We start from the raw sequence: 24,235 nt of genomic DNA, 5'->3' as shown, positions 1-24,235 counted from the left end.
TTGGAGGGTGGGTATGCAGGAAATTTGTCTCTTCCCTCCACTCATTGGGTTACCAATTTGTAGCTTTGGGCCCTTCTTAAGTGTTACTTAATATTCAAAACTGACATGAGATCCATAATAATAATAATAATAATAATAATAATAATAATAATAATAATAATAATAATAATAATAATAATAATAATAATAATAATAATAATAATAATAAAGTTGGTGTCAAGCTCCGTGGGGCTTGCCATCTGCTGGGGGGGGGAACAGCAGCCGAACGCCGAACGGACGGAGAGTGTCAGTTGGAAGGGACCTTGGAGGTCATCGAGTCCAACCCCCTGCCCAGGCAGGAACCCTACACCATTTCAGACAAACGGCTGTCCAGTCTCTTCTTAAAAACTTCCAGTGTTGGAGCATTCACCACTTCTGGAGGCAGGTTGTTCCACTGGTTAATTGTTCTCACTGTCAGGAAGTTTCTCCTTAGTTCTAGATTGCTTCTCTCCTTGATCAGTTTCCACCCATTCCTTCTCGTCCTGCCTTCAGGTGCCTTGGAGAATAGCTTGACTCCCTCTTCTTTGTGGCAGCCCCTGAGATATTGGAACACCAAGAAAGCTGGCCATAGCCATTGACAGAGCTCTAGTTTCCCTGGATGAGTTCTCAATGTTGAACAAGAAACCATCCAAGAGCTGTCTTTGCCTATTATGGGATAATAATTTGTGAATAACGAGCAGTATTAGTACTATTCAAACCATGGTTAGGATTTCCAATTAGATACATAAAACGTCAACTCTTTCTTGATATCAAATGGTTATCCAGATTTTTGTAGCCAAGATTGGAGAGGCTTTAGATCTTAGATACGCTTTTAAGATAAGCAATATTTGTTATTCAGGCTATTTCTTAAAGCCCCTGGATTCAGGCCACACAAACGTTTTGTTATAATAGTTCAGGAAGAAGCTAATGTTTTGCACTCACAGACTACATTTATCTAATAGGACTGTGTGGATGGTAATGTCACTAGAGAAAATTGGCAGGGAAGGAAAGGATTAAGGAAATACAGTAAGAAGGTTCTCAGGAAGTTTACCATATATATTTTGCTTATCAGTTACATTTTTAAAATACTGATTATTATTTAGCTGAATTCCAGCAGTGCAACCTCTAAGGAACTCACATGCATTGAGTAAGCTTCTGATATCCCATTCCTGCAACAGATTCCATTTGTAATAATAGTATTGTTTTATTCTTTGGGGCCTGGGGATAGGCTTTTTATTATCAGCTGCTCAATCAAGATGCAATTGTTCACATTTATTTATTATAGTAAATGTAAATTAAGTAATCTACTTAGTTTTTTGTTTCTTGCTGAAAATAATTGCAATGGCAGTTTTCTTCATTTCTGAATTTATAGTTCTGGTTACTAGCCCATTTTACACTCATGCAAAAACATCAATGTCCATCTCCCCTTTTGGGATCTCACATGTATAGAGTCAACATTGCACAGTTATGACATTTGCTAAAAGTTGAAGGACATTCTTTAAGGGCATGTTTATTTTTATTTTTTCTAAATTGAATATCGCATCTACTACAATCTCACCTTCCTCCTCCTCCTCCAAAAATTGTAAAAAGTCCATGTTATTGCTGAGAGATCAGATAATCTGTTGATTCTTCTTTACTGTATTTTTGTGATAGTTTCCTTTCCTTCAGGCCCTTCTAAAGCAGAACCTTTACTGGACCCATCCAATAACTACTATGAATCACAGAAAGGTTCATGTCTTAAAATGTCAGCTGGCAATGGAGCATCCCAAATTGTATTATTTCTGATTATAATGACCACATTTCCATATCACTATGATTACCTGTATGTTATGCATGTTTATTGCCTCAAGTTTAGGTCACTTTAATTTCAAGTCTTCCATGACCTCACCGAGACATTGTGACCTAGGATATATGATATCTCTATAGTCACATAGCTGAGACTTGGGTCAAGTCTTCTTTGCTGAGCTGGATCAAAATGGATCAGAATGAAGGTCAGAGATCTCGTTTCAGAAAGTGGTGTGTTGGTAATTTAAGGGGCAGTGATGGGAAACCACATTAGATTTGTATATTAACTTTTTTTAACATTCATGAAAAACTCCTGTTTTGTAGTTGTTGCACAACCTGGTTAGAATATTCTTTCAATAAGCATGGCAAAATTACTAGCAGCATTCAGTTCAGATGACCTATTAACATCAAAATATGGGCCTGATGTAAGCTGAATCACTGGGGACAACTGATGCACTGATATTCATGCCCTATTTTCTTTGGTTATTTTCTACCCACAATAAATTCCCTGAACTGCCCCCATTTGACTTTTTAACAAGTAAAATTTTTATTTGCATTTTTTTATTTACATGAGGCTTCAAATATTTCATAACCCTAGACCCGAGGCTACTGTATTTAGGTAACAGTGAACAAGCTTTTATACTAGCCAGAGGTCGCATGAGCCAGTTTGGTGCAGTGGTTAAGGCACCAGGTTATATAGCAGACCACGAGTTCTAGTTCTGAAGCACAAAGCTAACTGAGTGATCTTGGGCCAGTTACCCTGTCAGCCCTAGGAAGGAGGCAATAGCAACCCACTGCTGAAAATCTTTCCCAGAAAACTGCAGGGACTTGCAGACAATGGCCAGTAGTCAAAAAATTATTCAAAAGCACTAAAAAGATATGGCATATACAGTGTAAGAAAATAGCCCTTTTTCCATGCTAGACACAGAAGAGAATCAAGTTGTATGCTGCTTCCATTCTCCCTTTACAATTGTAGTTATTTAAAAAATGGGTTATATGAATCCTAAGCCTGGTCATCTCAAGATGAGTTGTTTGCCACATTATGCACTCCTGGTAGTTATTTTGAGTAACAGTAGAATATGAGCTGCCCTACGATTCTAACTGGCTGAGGATATTCTAGTGTTTGTTAACTGGATATAGCCAGCAGGTAAGAGTTTCTAGTTTTTCATCTAATTTGATATTTGTTTTACATAAAAACATGTAAATCAACTCCACTAGAGCCAGTGATAGGGAGGAGTAAGTATGCAGACAATTCAACTGGATTAACTCTGGAAGAAGCAAACACAGGGATAAATTTAGTGAAACCATTCCCTGTAGGTCAAGTGTATTTGTTTATGAATGTTGGTATGTAAAAATAAGACCAAAGAAGAATTGGACCAACATAAATGTTAGGTTTTAAAAGGTTAAGACTAGATAGTACTTTTTTGTTAGCACTAATATCTTAAACTGACAGTTATTCTGACTGGTGGCCGAAGAAAAAATAAATAAATGGGTGACACTAATATATGTAACAACAACTAGTAGGCAAATAAAAACATCTTTATTTTAAAACAATGAAATTCAGTGTTCAGGGCGTCCATGCAGTTCAGAGTTTTAAGAAATCTTCTCAGATATTGACTTAAACTGCTATCAATATACTGAGATGATGAAATAATGGGTAATCCCCGATTTGCACTGCTACACAGCTATCTGGACAGCCAAACAAAGAAGCGAAGTCTTCCGCACCCGTGCTTAAGAGGGGGATTATCCCTCACCGCGGTTTTTTTTTCCTGCTAATATGTAACAAATGTACCAGCTGCCGATTTACACACCCTTTTTTTAAGAAGTATAAATTGCAAGTTGAATTGGTCCCTTGATTCTGTCACCCTATACCCAGGGGTAGGCAACCTTGGCTCTTTTATGACTCGTGGACTTCAACTCCCAGAATTCCTCAGCCAGCACAGCTGGCTGAGGAATTCTGGGAGTTGAAGTCCACGAGTCATAAAAGAGCCAAGGTTGCCTACCCCTGCCCTATACAGTTAAGCAGATGGTTCGCTGTCACCCTCTTCCATTAAACTTTGGGAAGTCCGCCCATCTCGTTTTCCCTTCAATCAACTCAAGGAGGGGGAGGGGCGGCATACGGAGTTGATATCCCCGCCCCCCCCCTCCGCTGTTTATCGCCCGCGGGACAGCCCCGCAGCTCCCTTTAAACCCGGATCTCTTCGCTCTTCTGCCAAACTGACAACAACTCCGGGACTGCGGTTACCCAGCAGGGGCCGAATCTGGGACTAACAAGGCTCGCGTAGAAAGGGGTGCGGTTTGGGGGTTTGGCTTTCCCGCGCGTGCTTCTCGTTGCAAGTCGGTGGAACCGAGGGGAAGGAGGCAGGCGGGCGGGGCTGCGCAAACTTCCACTCCGCTCGGCTCGGGGGGAAGGGCCTGGGTCCCCCCCCAGCCCCTAAGCCCGGAGAGAAAGCGCAGAGCCGCCCTGCCGCAGCACCCTCGTCGAGCTCCGGGAGTTTGGGGCGAGGCGGAGCCAGCCTTCCGCGTGGCTGGCTAGCGGCCGGGAGGGAGGGGAAGGAGGAGCGGGCTGGCGGGATGATCGGGACGATCCTCTGTTACGTCCTGCTGCCCCTGTCGCGGCTCCTGCAGGCTTTCCAAGGTAACCGCCTCCCCGCTTCGGACTCGTCCCCCCCACCCCCGCTCGGGCGAAGCAGGCTTGACCGTCGCTCCCCTCTCAGGGCGGGATGGGACAGGGCGTCCAATCAGGCAAAGGGCATGGTTGCTGGGCTGCCGAGGCTTCTCGCTCGGGTGCCAGGCCCCGGCCTTCGCCGGGCAGCTGGCCCAACGGCGAAAAGGACGGCCGGGAGGAGCATCCCGCTTGCGCCGCCCGTCTCCGCCCAGGCGCTGGGAGCCGGGGTTTCATTGGGCCTTCCCGCCCCCTCCCCGTCCCGCCTTCCGGCGTGCTGGTGAAGTTTCTCCCCTCGGAGGATCAAAACAGGCGGACCGAGGCGGCCGTGAGGTTGCTTGTAACTGAGATCAACACTGAAACGGGTCCTGGAAAATCATACTGTGTTTTAAAATCTGTAAGAAAAGGCAAATGGTTGGAACAAGAGGAGGATAGGCGTGTGTGTGTAAAATAAATAAATACGGCACTTGGGCAGGTGGGATCGTTGGACCGGAAACAACTTTGCTTGTTTTGCTAATGATTGACTTTTATATGAGACTTTACTTGCATTATTTTCTTGCAACCTTATGAGATACATCAGTTTTATTTTCCCTGCTGTTCAATTGAAAGGGAGAGGATGTAAGAGCAGGCGTTGCCGACGTTTTTATTTCACAAGTATTCATTCAGTTAGGGGTTTTTTTTCCTACCAAATCTGCGATTTTGATGATCAACATGCCTTGGACTGCATGTGTCACATTTCAGTTTCTTTTTTGTGGCTTCATTGCCCTGTTGTAAGATGTAGAAATGGCCCCTTGGTTTTAAAGTTACTTACTTTCTAATAATCAGGATGATTTTGAGACTGCACTATTATCAAATTTCAGACCCTCGGTCCTAAATAACACGCTTAAAACTTTTTGTGTATAACTTTATTCTGTCTCATTTCTTCTAATCGTGTTTACAAAGTAAAACCTTCGTTTTACTTAAGTTTGGGTCTTTGTTTCTACAGTGCTTATTCACCTGGTCAACCAATTTTTGAAATTAATGTCAGTTAATTTGCTTTTATTTGAATCAAGAATAGAAAAGTTAGGCTTGTCAGTAAGCACTTCTTGTTTACTGACTGATTTCAAATTCAGCTGAATCATAAAATGTTGATATTGCTAAACCCAAATATTCAAAGTCCTATGTGGGACTTACATCATGCACAATTGTTATAGATCCTGGCTCCCTATTTTGATTCCAAAAGCAACAACATATTCACCAACACATTTCTTTGTGCTTTTCAGAATTCATGCCCTACTCAGTCTTCTTTTTTTTGTGTGGATTCTGTTTTTTTTTTTAAAAAAAACCTGGATGAGAAGGATAACACTACTCTCAAACATAACCTATCTTTTGTAAAATGCCTCTGGACTCCATATAGATTCCAGATACTTCTTTTAGAAACTAATAATAAATATCATGTATGAAATGAAATGATGAATGAGTGCAATCCAGGACTTTGCTTGCCTCCCTGTAATGGGTCTTTGGCCCTTGCCACCAGTCAACCACTTTGTGAATGTACCCACAATTTGAATCTTCCTCACTCTCCCAGAAAGGTTGGAAATCCCTGATTTAGAAAACAGTGATTTGTCCTGTGCCAGAATTTGTTGCTGTTTGTGAATTGTTAAAGGCATTATTGCAGTTAGTTTTACTACACTGAAGCGAGTTGTTTCTAAAGTGAACATATGTCCCTATTTTTGACAGATGCTTTCTTTAACTGTCGAAAGAACGCGCTTCTGCCAAAGAGCACATCTATAGACGGCCTTTCTGGTCCAATTGGTGGGAAGCCAAGCTTGGAGGAGAAGCAAGCCCTGCTGCAGCAGTGGCTGGAGAAGGGGGCTGGGGGAGGTTGCACTAATGAGAGGGCTTCAGAACTGGACGAAGTATCAGCCATTTCGGCTGTGGAGTGGCAAGAAGGCCCAGAGCTACTGATGACAAGCTTAAGCAACTTGATTGTCTCACCACAGTCTAATGACCAAAAGGAGGAAGAAGAACAGCAGCAGCTGCTGCTGCAAGGGGTCTCCACTGAGGAATCTTCAGGGCTACAGGAATTTGTAGAACCTACCTTGGCAAGCTCACTAACACAGGAAAAAGAAGATGTGGAAGTCAATGCTCCATGGGCAGCAGTACGGACAGAGGGTGATCTTCCAGATGTGGATGCTTCTTTGTCCACAGAAGTATGGATTGAAGATCCTGCTGTGCTAGCCTGGAGTCCTGCTCAGGAGAATGATGTGATATCAGCTGAGGCAGTAATGTGGCCTTTTGCAGATGCAGGTCAATTTCAGCCACTCCCCCTAGAGATACCTTATCATGGTGAGTACTAATGCATTTCATTGTGTGACTTTGACTTTACTGGATAAGAGCAGAGTTACTATTACAGTGTTACTTGATGTATGAATATCAGTTATGTTAGATATTGTGGAAATACCTCAATCTTACCTTTCTTTGAATTCCTTCAAGGTATCTGCTGAATCTTCTAAATTCCTTTGATGGTTAGAGATATTACACACTGTGAGCAGTAATAAGGACAAAAATATGTAAAATAACTAATAAAAACATACAAATAATACATATTAATTTAATCCACTGCATTACTTATGTTCAAAAAGAATAACCAGTTACAATCTATAGACAGGAACTTTTTAAATACTTGCTTTCAGACTGGAATAGCAAAAATAACATTTTTGGGGAATACAGTCACCATAATAAAATCCAATTCACAGAAGTATCCAGAGGCTAGTTTGGTATTTCTGAATAGATTGCCCAAATGCTCACTTCTGAATATTTTTAATTTTGGAATAAAAGCTGGTAGTCTGTCACGCTAAAAATGTTTGTGAAGTATAACACATTTGTTTGCAGAGTGCTCTGGTGTTACTAAAGGAAAACTCTCTCATTCTCTGGAAGAATCAGAATTACTCAGTTGTACAGCAAAATTTATTTAGGTTAAATACAGAGGTAGCCTTAATGTTACATCTAGTTTTGCTCTTTAGATCAAATTATAGGTGGTGTTACATCAGAATACTGTATAGTGCATTTAACTTTTTAAAAAAACTTTAACTTAAAAAAATGAAATAATTATAAGAGACTGACACGGTTGTCTGGAAAAATGGAAGTTTATACCTCTCCCCTCTAGTTTTCTGTGGGTCACAGCACATGAGCTAAGGCATCCTGTGTAGCTTTCCAAATATATCATACAAATGCAGTATGCAGACTAATTATGGCTAGAACAAACCAAAGAATATAGCCATAAATGAATTCAATGAAAGTCTTAGCTGTAATTTTATTTATTTATGAATGGATTTCATCAATGTTCTCCCCCTTCTCCCATCTTAACAACAACTCTGGATGGCCAACAAAATTGTACTCCTTGTCCTGGATCAAGCAGAGGGGTTGCAGCACAGTCCTTATCATGCATTCAGGTGATACTCTAACTCAAACCAAGTCAGGCACATGAGTTGCTCAGGATGAAAAGTCACAGGATGCATTTGTATTAAACCAGCCTTTATGACTTAGTAATTTACTGTGAAGCACAGGCTCAGATTCTAGTTAAAGGTAATCCTCCCTTCAGTTGCTTTTTGCTCTCGAGGACAACAGGGTGTCAGCCACAAACAGACATTTCCAGCATAGATCCAAACGGTGTCTTGCACTTTTTGCTTTTGTACAGAGATTTTGTGGAGAGACTGGGAAGATCTCTCTGCCTGCAACCCAGACCTGAACCCAGAGAGTGGGTCTCTGTTTGAATTCAGAGTAATGTCTTACAACATTCTGGCCCAGGACCTGATTGAGCAGTGCCCTCATCTTTACATGCATTGCCATCCGGATACCCTAAACTGGAGCTATCGTCTTGCAAATCTCTTACAGGAGATCCAGCACTGGGATCCTGATGTGAGTATAACTTGGCGGCTTTGTTGTATTTGAGTATACAAGTAGTCAGTCCTCAGATTATAACAGCAATTGGAATCAGGACTGCTGTCACAGTGATGCGATCATAAAGCATGATGTCACATGAATCATTATTTAGCAATAATAATCCCAGCAATGCCAGTTGTTGTTGTAATCCCAAGACACACAGCTCATTAAGCAGGAGGTACAGGAGTCCTAGGTAAGGAGTGCATGGGTGCCACAGGGAGATCGGGTAGGCCATAGGACATGCGGTGCAGGCTATGCACAAGTGCAAGAAGGCTGGAGGAGATGGATGGTGTAGCCCAGTGGGAGGCAAGATGGCCAGGGGATGGATGATGTGTCAAGTAGCAAGTTCAGGAAGGCTGGGATGGTGCAGCAGGACACAAATGGAGGAAGGCCAGTGGATGGAGGATGCAGCACAGCGCAAGCGTAGGAATGCTGGTAGAACTTACTAGAGTGACTTGCAACATTCCTTGCAGGCTTCCCCATTGACTTTACTTGTGGGAAGCTGGCAGAGATGGTCACAAATGGCATGATCACAAGACACTGCAACTATCATAAGTGCAAGCTGTTTGCCAAATGCCCAGATTGTGATGACGTGACCGCGGGGACACTATCATGACTGGAACTTGGAGGACCACCTATTCAGCACTGTCTCAACTTTGAACAGTCAAAGAATGAGTGTCGGGATGTGAGGACTACCTGCATTTACATTGGTACTAAGAGGAAGCAAAGGAAATGCAAGGCCCATTATGCCTTGCATTATAATAAAGCTTCAGAACATTCCTGACTCAAAGTCTGTGGTTCACCTGTCTTTAAGCCTATCTTTTCTGAATAATTAGGAGTCAATTTTTGAGGGGGAGAGAACTATTTAGCCTTTTAGCTAATACCATTCTGTCAGTCTTACCAGTACATAGAAAACACAATTTGATAAACTAATTCTACTATATTGTAAAGCTACAATAGCAGAATCATGAAAGTCTGAAGTAAAATTCTCCCACTGTCATCTTTACAGCTCAATAACTTAGGGAGGGTCCCTTCTAAGCCTCTTGCTCCATCCACTATGCACCTCTGGGCTGGGATGTGTATTATCTGACTGTTCCTTAGCTAGCACCTCTTCACCACACCTCCCAAGTTCTTCCCCACCTACCATTACATATTTATAACTGTGATCATGGCTGTTGAATCTCATGCTTCTTTAATACTTTTCACTTTCTGATTTCACTTAAATATACTTTCACATCTCTGGTTTTTTACTCAGATGACGTTGGCAGGGGACCGATGAAAGCTTAGCTAATAAACAGTTGTTTTTTACATTTATCCTGGAGGTTGTTGTCTTTCTACTGTTAATATGAACATACCTGGAATTTGTATTTTTAAGGTAATTAGGGACAATATACAATTCCGTACAGTCACAAAATCTGCTAGGTAGGTGGCCCTCCTTTAACAAACCACTTGTTTAGCTACCATTCAAATTTGTGATAGTGCTGAACTAGTGGTACTTATGAATGGTACCATCTTGAAGTTCTAGCCATCCCTGCTATTGTGTGATTGCCATTTGTGACCTCTTTGCTGGCTTCTCACATACAGAGTCAATGGGGAAGCTAATAGTAAGTTGCAAATGGTGACCCCATGATGTCTTTACTTAAAGTCAGTGTGGGATTCGCTTAACAACAGCAACCAGAAATGCTAGGATTTCCACTACTAAATGGTGTAGTCAAGTGGCCTTACAACCTCATCGCTTTCCGGCAACTCCAGTCCCAATTCTCATAGTTAACCAAGGGATGTCTGTATTTTTCCTTTTATGGCAAATGTAATTAGGGAGAATAATAAATTTGGGAGAAGTGAAATGTAGGTAGTGTAAAATGATTTATTTGTTCTGCCTTAGAAAGCTATGACATAACTTACAGATATTTTCTTCTAGATTCTCTGTCTCCAAGAAGTTCAAGAGAATCATTATTGGGAGCAGTTGGAGCCAACGCTGATGATGATGGGTAAAACTTCCTTCTGATAGTGAGCTTAGCTCAAGAATATGCTTCTTGATGCTCCAACCAGGATCAGTAAAAATGCCTCTTACTCAGTGTTTAACAGCCATCGATGTTTTGGGATGATTGGCTTTACTTTTGATAGTCAACATGGTTTGGGGGAACCTGGAGCTTCATGGATGCCTTTGAAGCTCCAGTGCATATCAGGTTTTGGAAGGGAGGGTGTACTGAGCTTTGTTTTGCTTCTCCTTTCCCATGCATTACCTTCTGAATTGAGTTGAGCCAAGATGAGCGATGCCTTCTTCATCTCAAAGATCAAACTAGACATAAGAGGCATATGTAACAAGAAGCTTTTGTCCTTTGGCTAGGCTTTACCTGTATCTACAAGCGGCGGACAGGAAGAAAGACAGATGGTTGTGCAATCTGTTACAAGCAGAATAAATTCCAACTGATCAGTGCTAGCCCTGTTGAATACTTCCGGCCTGGTTTGGATATCCTCAGCAGGGACAATGTGGGCCTGGTGTTACTACTACAGCCCTTATTAACAGAAAACCTGGGAGAGAAGGCAATCAGCCCTTTGTGCGTGGCAAACACTCATGTATTGTATAGTCCCCGTCGGGGAGACATCAAACTGGCCCAGATGTCTCTGCTCTTGGCAGAGATTGACAAAACCGCAAAACTGGCTGATGGCAGTTACTGCCCCATCATCTTATGTGGGGACATGAACTCTGTGCCTGACTCACCGCTATATAAGTTCATCCGGAATGGCCAGTTGTACTATCATGGAATGCCAGCCTGGAAGGTAAGCAAAAGAAAGATATCAGATAGTCTTGGTTTAGCTCTTAAATAGTTTTATGGTTTCCAGCACCTCCTGAGAATCTTGTTTGCTTTTCTCTCCAACACAGCACTTTTTCAGGCTTAGTTCATTTATTTAAACTGACCTGGTTACTATAGAGGCCATCTGTAATAATGTTGTGGCAGAAAGTGCTATTTTCAACTAATAGCCAGTCAGATATTTAAATATTGGGATGCTGTTGTGGCAGAAATTGACTTTAAGTCCTATGCAGACTCCCTCCCCTGTTTCTCAGTCCTCTGATGCCTACCAAGTCACTGCTGGGAAGTGTGGTAGAAGTGCAGTTTCTCTCTGCAGGGTAAAAGAGAGAAATCTGTTGCTGGAGAGAACTTATGGCCATGATTTGACATGTGTTCCTCATGGCTGAAAGGTTGGTTGCCTTTTACAAAATTATAAGCAATTAAAATAGAACATAAACATACTTCTTGCATCCTGCTATACTACTACATTAGCAGAAAACAGGAAGATTTGAACTCTGGGAATGTCTTGCTCAGCTAGATTTCCAAAGTCTTTAGTTTGGGGTAGGGTGAGTTCTTTCTCTGTAGTAGATACTAATTTGCTTGTTAATGCAAATGCATCCCTAGTATTCTTGCATTTATATTCTAGATCAGTATATCTCAACCTTGGCAACTTTAAGATGTATGGATTTCAGCCCCCAGAATTTCCCACTCAGCCTGGAAGTTGAAATCCACACAATTATGGTTGACAAACACTATTTTAGATTAGGGTTCCGGCTTTCTGATTTTCATGTGGTTATTCTAGATTTTTGGAACTTTGGATTATTTTCCTCAAAACACTTGGTGGGTATTTGTGTTCTGTTATTTCTTCTTATTCTGCCTACAAAGGTGTCTGGACAGGAAGAATTCTGTCAGAACCCACACCAACGGAAATTGCTGTTTCCTCTGTGGCCTGGCTGCCTGGGTATAACAGATGACTGCCAGTATATCACTCTTTGTCAAAGCAAGAAGTCAGGTGAATCTCATGGAAAAATTGAAATCGTAGGTGCATGTATGTTCAGAAAGGGACACCTTTCAGTAATGTATGTTCAGAAAGGGACACCTTTTCAGTGTGAGTCCTCAGAATGACAGGCTTTTCAGTCTCTGGGGTTCCTCGTTTTAAAAAATTATTTACCTACATGCGCACTATTCAATGACAGTTGTAAATTCATTGAGTAAACAGGATCGGTGGTTATGTGGGAACGAACAATTAATGACTTTCCAGGGTCGTACAATGGTTCAATTTTTTTGTTAATGAGTTCTTAGTATTTGAAATTGTATCTGCATGGATGCATGGAGACATGCAGCTTCATTTTAACAACTATTAGCTGGAAATTAGATTACAAATAACAAGTTTGCACACACTAACCATTCTAATTTTTTTCTTTTGGGTCTGCTTTTCGTCTGCAGACAGACTTAAATATAGTCGTGACTTCCTGCTTCAGTTCCGTTACTGTGATGTTGCCTGTGAGCGACCTGCAGACTTGATCCTGTTGGAAGGTGTGACAGATGCTGTGCCAGGTATCCAAGATTCTTCCCTGATTTTACCTCTGTCAGCAATAATATACCTCACTGCAGAAAATGTTTAATGTTTAACAAGATGCTGCAGAAGGGTTTGTAAGTGGGGTTAAAGCAGCCTTTCCCAACATGGTGCTGGAAGTATTGGATTTTATACTCCATAATTCCTGGGCATTATTGCCTATACTTAATGGTATTAATAGTATGAGAATCCATATTGGGAGACCCCTGGTAGGGAAGAATATCCTGCATGGTCTTGCTTGATTTTCATAGCAATCAGAAGAGCATCAATGAGTTCTGCAGTTTGTGGGGAGCTTTGGAATAATTCATTGAGGTAATAAACTGACCTTTCATGTTTTATGATTAAATCTGTGGTTATGCCCTATGAAGTTGAAGCTGGAAAGAAATTACTGTATATAAAGGAATTAAAATGTTGTTCACCAATGACATAACTTTCTGAAAACTGAACACCGCAGGATCAAAACTGAACACCGCAGGATTTGAATGGAGAAACTGGCAGAGTTTAAAAATGTGATGGATCTGGCCAGGGACTATGGGGAGAAAAAAAATATCTCCCATTGCATCCACATGGGAAAAAGAGTTTGGCATTGGGTTGGAATGCTGCTGACTCTTCCATTCTAAGCATTCTTGATCACATGACTTAGCGTGCTGCCTGCCCTGTGTGTCTCAGTGCCGATAGGCACAACGTAAGAAGAGGGCAGAAAAGCACACCCAGAGAGGATGAATAGGCACCTCCCCTGATTAGATCTTTACAGACACAAACATGCAGGCAACATGTATGCATGCAACTTGATTAATACCTGGGGGCAAAGTGCAAGTGTGCACACGTGCACCTCTCACAGATGCAACATGCTACTTCACTACACAGAAGAAAAGGTAGGCACCTTCTGTGGCTGCAACTAATAGTTGGGAAGAATTCCTGAAGCCATCACTGTTTGCCTGCAACACTGTTTGGCTTCAGAACACTGTTTGTTCTGAATCATATCTATTACTTTAAAAAATGCTAGTGTTCTTTCTTTCTTGGGCCTTAATTTTTATTTTCTGTTTCGCGTCTGCACAAATGTTATGCAGCCATGACAGAGTCAAAATAGGCAAAGCCATTTTTAACTTGACAAGTGTTGGTGCTTGAATTTATTCAGAAAGCCGTGGAAGTTATTCCAGGCTGTTGTGTAAAGAGATGGTAGTTTGCACAGAATATTGAAACTAAACTCTTGAGTCTTGGCCTTTGGTGTATTTTGCTATAGGATGTTGTTTTGTTATGTCTGTTGGAGTCAAATATTGCAAACCGGGTGGTGTGTTTGATCAAGTGTTTTGCTTTTGTTTTGTGCATTGCAGACCGTCCTGCATATTGGCCTAAAGACCTCACTGTAGAGAACAAATCTGATCCAGAACTGGTTTGTTCAAGGTAATCTGTATGCTGGGTTGGGATTTGGAGAATTCAAGCACACCTGGGACTATCAGATTGGGGAAGACCAGTCCGCTCCCACAGAGAGGGCCTCCTTAGGGTGCCGTCGGCCAGACAATGCCGGCTGGCGACCCCCAGGGGGAGAGCCTTCTCTGTGGCAGCTCCTGCCCTCTGGAATGACCTACCCCCCCCCCGACCTACGTACAGTTGCGGACCTGCGCCTTTTTCGCCGAGCCCTGAAGGCCCATCTATTCCGTGCGGCCGGCCTGGCGTAGTTTGGATTGTGTTTCAGTGGGGGGTTTTGTATGGGTGTGTTTTTAGAACAGGCCTATTATTCAATTCGATTTTAAAACAGAAACTATTTATTTATTATCGTGGTTTTTAGTATCGCCTGTTCACCGCCCTGAGTCCCGCAAGGGAGATAGGGCGGTATATAAATTTAATAAATAAACAAACAAACAAATAAATAAATAAATAAATAAATAAATAAAAGATGGAAGAATGCTTGTCCAAGTGAGATTAAGGCAGACGTTTCGTCAAGAGTCTGTGATTATATAACCAGAGGAAGGCTAAGAAAGTGAAGAATCTCTTGATTACATGACTCAGAATAGAGTGTGTATATTGAAACCACAGGTAGTCCTCGACGTACGACCACAATTGAGCCCAGAATTTTATGTTGCTAAGTGAGAAATTTGTTAAGGGAGTTTTGTCCCATTTTACTACTTTTCTTGCCACCTTTGTTAAATGAATCACTGCAGTTATTAAATTAGTGACACCTTTGTTAAGTGAATGTGGCTTCCCCACTGACTTTGCTTGTCAGAAGGTGACCAAAGGTGATCATGTGACCCCGGGACACTGCAACTGTCATAAATGTGAGTCAGTTGTCAAGCACCAAATGTAAATCATGGGACCATGGGGATGCTGCAGCGGTCGTTAAAATGGTGAAAAATGGTCATAAGTAATTTTTTTCAGTGCTGTTGTAACTTCAGTCACTAAACGAACTGTTGAAAGTCATATAATGAGATTTTCTAGCACGAGGTACTGCTTTCTATTGCTTTTGACTGTGGCATTAATAAGGTTCCAGATCGTTTTTTACTCTGAGGATTGTTATAAATATTCTCAGATTTCCTTTTGACATTGATTATTTTTGAACAGTTAGCAACATTTGGCATTATGGCTAATCCTAAAGAAATGTGCCCTTCATTTTCAGAGCACTTTCCATCACAATCTAACCCTGGGGCGAAGTTCATAGAGTTGCTTTGGTTGATAATGCTGCCATATTAGAGTCCTTTCTCAGTATGCTCTCCTGGAGCAGTCTGCAACTTTGCATTTGTGGGTGGAAATGCTGCAATATATTATATTTGTCCTTTGCGTGGTTTCTTTGACTGTAATTAGCCTGAAAAACAACATGAGCATTCAGCAACAGTTAAAGGAAGCTACTGGAAATGGGGAATGTTGCCTGAATATCACTGACATTTTCTTCTCACAAACCTTCAAATGATTTTGTTGGGAGTGCAGAAAGAGAGAAAAGATAGACTTCCTCTTTTTCATAAGCTGGGTCCCAAATAATCATCAGTTCTTGGCATGCAGCTTTTGAATAAATTTCTGAAGCATGGTAATAATGAATGCTAGCTTAGTTTGCTTTTCTTGCTTCCAGTCCTGTTGCTAAATGACATCTGCCCCTCCCTCTTCTGTTTTGGGGGTGGAATTTCTTTCCTGGTCATAGGTATCCAGGCAGTATTCACCATAGCCTCAACCTGACCTCAGCTTACAACCACTTCCTGCCTGAGAGAGGTTGCCAAGAGATTACAACCATGCCAATGGGAGTGGGAGCCACTGTGGATTATATATTTTACTCAGCAATGCCAATCAAGAATGATCAGGAAGAATGTAAGTAGGCATCTTTCTTCCAGCAAGCATATGTATTTTCTGATAATCTTTGTTGATTTGTCAGATTTCTACAGTGGACCATTACATTTATCAGTTTATATAGCGACAAGTTCTGTAAGTTCAGCTTTAAAACAATGGTTCTGATTATGTCTCTTTTCTGCTTCTTGTGGCTTTTCTTTAATGATTGTCAGAAGTGCATGGGATGTGTGTGTGTTCAAAATTATATGAACATCTATTTGTGCATTGGAGCTTTCTCTTGTTCTCCTTCCCTCTTGTGTTCTCTTTTCCCAAATCCATAAAGTCTGTTTAAGACAGGAAGAATTTACCGGTGCAAATGCTGTGAGGTGAAGTGAGAGAACTTCACGAGGAAAGGGAAATTGTCCAGTTCTGTGAACAGAAACTGATTTTCCTACAGAAATGGATATTTGTTCCATGTCAAATACTAATCCCTGCCTTTCCTTCGTTTATTCTGGGAAGAAATGTTGATGATTATTTCTGAGCAATGAGTTGCTCATTCTTCCATTCATTTGAGGTCTAACGTGATGAGTGAATTGAAAACAAGGTTTAAATTTAGCAGCGTGGAAGCCAAGAAATTGACATACATATCCAGGACGACTGGAAACAGATTCTTATTGTGTAACTTCCCTCATTTGTTTCACTCCCCACGTTTTTCTGAATGCTTAAAATGAGTTATATGGACATTTGAGAACAGCCACCGACACCTGATCATGTCAAATTTAAACAAAAACGTAGAAAAGGATATCAAGGGGCCTGGTGAATATCTGGACTTAGAAATGTATCTATTGTAAACATTTCTTATATTGCTGTGGCTGTTGTTTGTATCTCTATCTGCATTGCTTTTATCTTCTGATAGCTGGATTGCAACTTTACTTTGCGGGGCCCTGTTCACATTTCTCATTCTGTTTTGCATTTAGATCGCAGGATGTACCAAGATGGAGCCCTAAAGCTGCTTGGCCGCCTCTCCCTTCTCTCTGAGGACATCCTGTGGTCAGCAAATGGCTTGCCAAATCCTTTCTGTTCATCTGATCATCTTTGTCTGCTGGCCAGTTTTGGGCTAGAGATTCCTGACTTCTAATCATGTGCCAGATCTTCAGGACTCTCTTAAGAGTTGGCCTGAATGAGAAAATCATGCCACTGAAGTTTGCATCAGCGAACGAAAAGAAAAAAAAAAGGATCTTCCCCACCCTCCCCCCGCCCTTCCCTATTTTTGAGATGTCCTTGTTCTTTTCTCCCTTTTTTCAAAGAGGAAATAATGATTTGGTTTACTCTAGAATTCTGTAATCTTAGTCTAAGCTTCACTGCCATTTTATGTCTGCCTATAGTCTGGCTACTGCACCATCTTAAAAGGGCCTCCTGTCATCCAAGGGGCAGCTTTGTCTATTCCAGTGTTTCTCAACCTTGACAATTTTAAGGCACGTGGACTTCAACTCCCAGAATTCCACAGCCAGCAATGCTGGCTGTGGAATTCTGGGAGTTGAAGTCCACGTGCCTTAAAATTGTCAAGGTTGAGAAACACTGGTCTATTCGTTCTCTGGTTTGAAAGTATGCTCACACACCATCAGTTAGCAGAGCGTGTCGCGGAGCACAACAAAAATCTGAACGGAGTCTTCATGTGGGCTACACACACAAACACACACACGCACACACACAAATACTTGCTTTGTGCTGCAGGCAGCAAGAGATCTCTATACTGTTTATTATTGTACTCAAACCAGAGTGATGGTTGGTGGAGTGATTTTAACTTTTTGAGAGCTGGTGAGCTATTGCTTCTGATGATCCTGTTTCCGCAGGTAAATGCTTGTTGATTGGCATGTCCCTCTTGTCTGTTTGGTAATGGAATTAATTCAGCTGGCGTCCCCTGACTACACAGAAATTTTTCCATAAAGATTTTCCTAGCAATTTAATATGTTTCCATGTTAACAAAGCCTCTTGAAAACTCTTAAGATTAAAAATTAATTTCATTCTCTGCTCTGAGAACATTGAATTTTATTGTCAGGTTCTTCAAGAGGCTTTTTATACATTGATTCACTACTTTGGGACGTTTTTTGCTGTCTTTGGTGACAACTAGAGTTGCAAATAAGGACTGCCAAAACTGATAGAAAATGACAGGTGCTTTTTTTTTTTTTTTTAATGGAAGTCATGTTGTTGGGAACTAGAAGTGGGCCTGACAGTTGCTGCTCAGTTTTTAAAAAGCATGTTAACAGATTGTTAGAAAAACATGTGATTCAGAGTAAGGCTGGTCTGTAAATAACTCTCATTCTCAATATACAGAAAATTTATTACAGCTATGTGCAGGCTGTGTGCAACATTGTATTGGACAAAATGCCTTGGGAGCTTTCAGTATTTAAAATATTTTCTTAAATTTGAAAGAAAAATAAATAATTTTTTCTAATTTCAGAAAAGTTGTAAATTTAGTCGGTTGAGTCTGGAAAAAGAGTGAACTGAAGCACCTTTGTGTGAGGCTTCGGTAACGCCCTCTGGTGGATGTTGCACGTTACACTTAGAATGTGTTGCTCAACAAAGATGCTAGGAAAGATGAACACTGACCCTCGCTCAGGAGCTCACTACAATATAATAATGCCTAATTTTCAGATTCTTTCTCTTACAGGAGCAGAAAGAAAGAAAATTAGTCTCTGCAGATACATTTCTGAGTAATTATAAGAGTCTTTTAAGTTTTTCAGTTGGAAAAAGTATTCATTATATTTCTTACTAAGATTCTTTAGCTCAGTGGTTCTCAACCTTTTTAATGCCGTGACACCAACCGGTCGTAAGTCGAGGACTAAACCGGTCGTAAGTCGAGGACTAAACCGGTTGTAAGTCGAGGACTACCCAACCGGTCGTAAGTCGAGGACTTTCCCTGCCTGGGAGCGCCGCACATGCGTGGTTCTGCCCCCTGCGCCGGCCGAGGCGTAGCTGGCAAGCGGCAGAGACGGAGCAGGCTGACCACCAGCTGGCCCAGCCCAAGGGAGATAAGGCATCCGCCGAAAAAGGGGAAAAAATGGCGGACAAAAAAAATGGCGGACAGCCTTGCTTGGCGACCCCCGTGAAATGGTCGATCGAGCCCAAATGGGGTCCCAACCCACAGGTTGAGAACCACTGCTTTTGTTGATTTTTGTGCTCTTCTGCTGGTTGATTTGAAAAATTTTAGGTTAGAATTCCAGATCTGTAATTATTTGCATGTAGTCTCAAGCTGCAAGAGGTAAGGTTGAACCTTATTACATAACTACTTCAGGTACCATGTTTTTCACCTAGTTATATAATTGGAGGGTCCTGATGTTCTTTACAAGCCCTTGATAAGTATATAGGTATATAAATGTTCATCTTAGAGAAGAAATAAATAGCTTATGAGCCACATACAATTTCAAGACTGCATCAAAATGCAGATTATCATAAGAGACAAGGAACTTTTCTTAGTTTTAAGGAAAAAAAGTCAGGTAAACTTACTTTAATAAAAATAACCGCCTGCCAAATTGGTTGAAAATCCTAACTCCATTCCCTCTGCTCTCTGTGGCGTATGCTTTCAGCCTTAGGTAGAACTTCTTTTTGCAAAATGTTTTTATACTGATGTTTTGTACTAATACTTGAGAGTCAAAGAGACTCTGCAGTCTTGTATAGGTAGTCCTCGAGTTACGAATGTAATGGAGCCTGCTCATTTCATTCATAACTTGAGGATTCGTAGAGTCTATGACATACCTTGAAGGCCATCACTCCCTGCTTTCGCCCATGCATTCGCTAATCGGATGCCCAGGTCGTTAAGCGCACATTGAAATATCTCAGAGTGGGGAAAGCCATGGGGGGGGGGCTAGTGATGGAACAGGCTACCTGCTTCAGACCATCCAAGGCCTCCCCCGGCCCACTGAGGTACCTCATTCTCACCACAATTGCTTTCCCCCCATCCTGCCACGCCGGGTTCACTTACCTTGCAAAGATCTATTGAGCTGTCTCCTCTCCAGCCTCTCTGCCCCACAAGATCACGGCACTGAGACGCTTCCAGTTTTGGCACCAAAGTGTTTGCAAGCTGAGTGGACACTTTGAGGCAGCGTGACTTCAGCCATGAGATTACAGTGTTGAGATGCTTTCAGTCTCCGTGTGTCACTCCCGGCCTCCGTTTTCAGTGGCAAAGGCCTTTCCTCAAAGCCTTTGCCGCTGAAAACAGAGGCCAGAGTGACACGTGTGAATCCAGAGCTCCATTCTCGGTACCAAAGGCTTTTTGAAAAGATGGCAAAAGGCTTTGCAAACGGACGGAAGGCTTTAATGTTTCAGGCCTTCCCTCCATTTGCAAAGCCTTTTGCCGCAGATCTCGTCCAGGCCTCCGTTTGCAGAGAACAAAGGTGTAAAGTACTGTAAGATCATGCAAGATCAATAGTGTGAAATCTCGAGTGATCTTGTGGTACTTTAGGCCTCTATTCCCTGTGAACGCACTGAAGGCCTGAAGCAGTGAAATAGATCAAGAAATGAAGGCTCTCTACATCTTTGCAAGGTGAGTATGCACAGGCCTAGTGCCTATTGAGACCCAGTAAGGGGGAGGGAATAGGCAGAGTGAATGTTGCAGTGCCTCTGCAGTCATTCGTAAGGATGAATGACTGCCGTGGTGCTGCAACATTCGTAATTTTGGGACTTGTTCATAAACACTAGGGGGCGCTTATTGCGTAACTTTGAACACTCGCTAAGGAAACGTTCATAACTCGGGGATTACCTGTACTTACTACTTGTGAATAAACCCGGTTGTACTCCAGATAACTTCTGAGTAAATGCATACAGGACTGTGTTCTTAAGGATCCAAATAAGAGAGATCTGCAGGAGTGGCGGCTTTCATCAACATGATAAAAGCAGCAACACACTGTAACCCCTTTTGTAGATGCACATATCACAACATAAATATAAAAGGGGAGGAGTTTGTGTCACGACATAAAAAAGCTTTTATTAATTTGTCCTCCCTTGATGCCCCCCTGCAGACAGGCCTAGGCAAATCTCTTTCTTTGTTGCCATGAAAATTACTTGGACTGTCCACCTTGTCATTGAAAGCTTGAGTTGAAGCAACTGTTTGTCTTTGTGTAATAAGGACCCACTTTAGAGTTTAAAGTAGCACTTAGAGGCACGTTCATATGTATATATATCACTTTGCCTCTTCTCAAGACAGTTCATTAGGTTTTATTTTCCCCCTCAAGGTATTTCTCACCAGTATTTCTATTTCCACTAACAAATGCTGTGTTTATTTTATCTTGCATACTCGTTGTATACATAATTGGTTTCATTTGATGGATTATATATTTGAAAAAAAAATTTTTTTAATTAGTTCAGAGACTTTTCAGATTGCTTTTTTAACCTAACTACCAGCAAAATTTCTCGCCTGTTGAGCTTTTCTGAAAGTAGTCTCTAATCTCTTCTTAAGTAACATTTAGTTTAGCTCATACACTACAGATGAGATCTACTACTGTTCTAAAGTAGCATTGCATGCATGTTACTAGTTTGTACACAAGACATAAAACATTATAATGAGCAGGAGCCTGTTGTTGAAAGAAAAGTCTTCATCTTGGTTCAGTCCAAGCCGGAGATAAACAACATGGCGACTGCTTTAGAAAGAAGGTTGCAGTTTATTGAAAAGGAGAGCCAGACAGAAAGATGGTTCTGGCTGGAAAGAGGAAAAAAGGGTTGAGCACATGTGGGGAGTGGGTCTTTATACCCTCTGGAGCCTTTTGTTTGGAGTTGTTTCCTGTTCCTGTGGCATGAACTTTGACCTGAGTCAGTGTACTTTTCTGGTATTCTGATTGTGATGGGTTAATCCTATTATGACCAAAGGTCATATCCTGCTTCCCTGGGACTGGGGCTGATGACTCTTAGAGTTTGGATGGGGTATGTAGATTTTAGGTCTTTGTCTTCTTAATCTCCTAGCTCCCTGGATTTACATCTGCATCTCTATAGAGCTGGTTTCTGCTTGGGGAAGAGAGACTTGGGGCTATTAAGAAAAACTGGGCATGCTTTCCTGCCTCTTTAAGATCCTCGGAGGAAATATATTTTTCTGCCCTTTTAATATTTCCTACTCTGGGGGGGCTGACTTCCCACACTGTGATGTTACAGGAACCGTGTCACTTTAAATGAATGTGGAAAATTTAGATCATATTTAGGCTTTTGTTTTAATTTCATTAACTTGTTTAAGACCTAATTTTAAGATTTTTTTAAAAATAAGTGTTGGTCACTTGAAAAAAAGGTCTGGATGGGGGCAAGGTTTTATGAAAATAGTGTGAAGAACTAGGCAAACCTCTTGGATATAATAATGGAAGGGTCATAAGCGGACAAATCTCAATTGTCAGTATATTTCAGTTCTCAGTATATTTCAGTTGATACAGTAATGCATCAAATGTAGTAATTCCGAGTATAACTGCCATTCTCAGTGCTTAAGTATTGCCATTTACAGCATGCTAGAAAGCTAACAGGATATATACCAGCTCTTTACTGGAAATAATTCTGTCTTGGAATATTGTTAAGAGCATGTTTCTGCTTAAAAACAACTCATTGCAGTTTTAGCAGTACAGAATAATCATTGTAGAATTGATGGTTTCAATATTACAGATACGTATTGTCCCCGAACAGGCCATTCCTGGAAGTCTGCTGTAACAATGTACCCAAACACTCTACTCTTTATTTGGGGAGAAGAAGTCTTAATTATTAATGACAACATCAATAAACAATTGTTTTATGACTCACAAGATTTAAAAATATGCAGAAACAAACTTTATTTCTGAACAAGAATCAGGATAAGGAATACAAAATTGAAAGGTAACAAGAACTAAATCTATGCAGGTTCAGTATCAGTGGTATAAGAACACAGAACCAAGAGGTGGGGGTAGTTCACAAAAGATACACAAACATGATCATAAAGAAACAAAACTGTACTTTGCTGTCATGACAACAGACCTGAAAACAAAATAAACTGCTAAAATGTGATAAATACTGATTGTCTTAAAAGCAATGCCCTCATTTCCCTTGGAACCATCTGACAAAGTTAGAAGGATCTCTACACTACAAGCAATCAGAATTTTTTGAGGCAGGTGGTTAGCACATCATGCCAAGAGAGTGGTTTGTGGATAATAAGACATCTGTTGTTGAGATCATGCTTCATTCAGATTTCCCTAAGGAGCCTAGCTAAGCTCAATTTCTGGCCAATTAACAGGATAGGTCCAGCAGTCTGTGACAAAAGAACTGCACTGCAACTTCCTTGCACACATTTTTAAGATAAAGTATCTTTCTGCAGATAGGCCTAAAGCTAACTTGATTTGTTTTATGGCCAATACATCCTTAACATAATACAGGCATGAACTGTGTTCTAGGGACCTCTTCAGTAACTAGAGGTTTCTTAGTAAGAAATCAGTAATGGCACACATAATTGCAACTGTTCATTTCTGTTGCATTGACCAGCCTCTGAGATCTGCTGGATTGTTCATTAAAAGCAGCTCCCCCATTACAACAATATGCACATACCAACATGTATGCAAAAACTGCTTTCAAGAGTGAAAAAAAAAACCAGGGCTTTAAGCTGACATAGAATTAGTGAGTGGTCACATTAGACTTTATCATATTTATTAATTTGTGATATAAAAGTAACAGCCAGGCTAATTGGAGGCTGAAGAACAAGGACACTAATGCTTTGTACATTATCCAGTGTATAAACATTGACAATGGATATCACAACACAGAGACGTATAAGTCACAAGATTTGGAAGTGCAGAACTTCAGCTAAGGCTTTCAGCAAATATTGTTGCTATGTGATCATAAAACAGATCTAATACTGACAAGTATTGTGCAAACTAATTTAAATACTATATGCTGGGTCTCGATAGCAGCAGTTACGCATAAATTAAAAATTCCAGTGCACATGAGAACACTATAGTAACATCATTCTGCTGTAGCATTTCCCATAAACTGTTCTATATGTTTTAGTTCTGCCCTGCTGCAGCATACATGACCTCTTCCTTTCCATTCAGCGCTTAGGGAGGGTGATCATGTGATACTGCTACAGTTGTAAATACATGCCAGTTGCCAAGCACCAGGATTTTGAACATGTGATCATGGAGCCCTATGACGTCATGGAACGATTGGTCATAAGTCACTTTTTTCAGCGACTTTGAAGGTTGCAAAGTGAATGGTCGTAAATTAAGGACT

General features: G+C 41.1%; 2 protein-coding genes across 2 annotated transcripts in view; one reads left to right on the top strand and one right to left on the bottom strand.

The window, feature by feature from the left end:
- LRRC74A (leucine rich repeat containing 74A) overlaps nt 1-1,613 on the bottom strand; it is a gene marked incomplete at its 3' end in the record, with an annotated part of 14,316 nt that extends 12,703 nt beyond the window's left edge. The window contains exon 1 of the mRNA XM_015814240.1: nt 1,577-1,613. Within this exon, the coding sequence (XP_015669726.1) occupies nt 1,577-1,613 (37 nt within the window). The remainder of the gene's footprint in view (nt 1-1,576) is intronic.
- Nucleotides 1,614-4,374: 2,761 nt separating this feature from the next.
- On the top strand, nt 4,375-17,209 carry ANGEL1 (angel homolog 1). The gene is made up of 10 exons (XM_015814249.2): nt 4,375-4,441; nt 6,188-6,796; nt 8,148-8,368; nt 10,311-10,380; nt 10,740-11,173; nt 12,070-12,196; nt 12,631-12,741; nt 14,095-14,164; nt 15,891-16,054; nt 16,990-17,209. The coding sequence occupies exons 1-10, from the start codon at nt 4,378-4,380 to the stop codon at nt 17,148-17,150; spliced, it is 2,031 nt and encodes a 676-aa protein (XP_015669735.1). The 5' UTR covers nt 4,375-4,377; the 3' UTR covers nt 17,151-17,209.
- Nucleotides 17,210-24,235: the final 7,026 nt, after the last annotated feature.

Source organism: Protobothrops mucrosquamatus, unplaced genomic scaffold (genome assembly GCF_001527695.2).
Source record: "Protobothrops mucrosquamatus isolate PMUCROS unplaced genomic scaffold, P.Mucros_1.0 scaffold231, whole genome shotgun sequence".
In the NCBI taxonomy this organism is placed as follows: domain Eukaryota; kingdom Metazoa; phylum Chordata; class Lepidosauria; order Squamata; family Viperidae; genus Protobothrops; species Protobothrops mucrosquamatus.
The sequence above is the reverse complement of the archived record's forward strand: the minus strand, read 5'-3'. Positions and strand labels throughout refer to the sequence as shown.

What these genes read in the sequence shown, in the direction of transcription:
- ANGEL1 (XM_015814249.2), top strand. Translation starts at nt 4,378, where the DNA reads ATGATCGGGACGATCCTCTGTTACGTCCTGCTGCCCCTGTCGCGGCTC. An exon ending in CCTAGAGATACCTTATCATG is followed by an intron (nt 6,797 to 8,147) that starts GTGAGTACTAAT and finishes GCTTTTGTACAG; the next exon opens with AGATTTTGTGGAGAGACTGG. An exon ending in TCCAGCACTGGGATCCTGAT is followed by an intron (nt 8,369 to 10,310) that starts GTGAGTATAACT and finishes ATTTTCTTCTAG; the next exon opens with ATTCTCTGTCTCCAAGAAGT.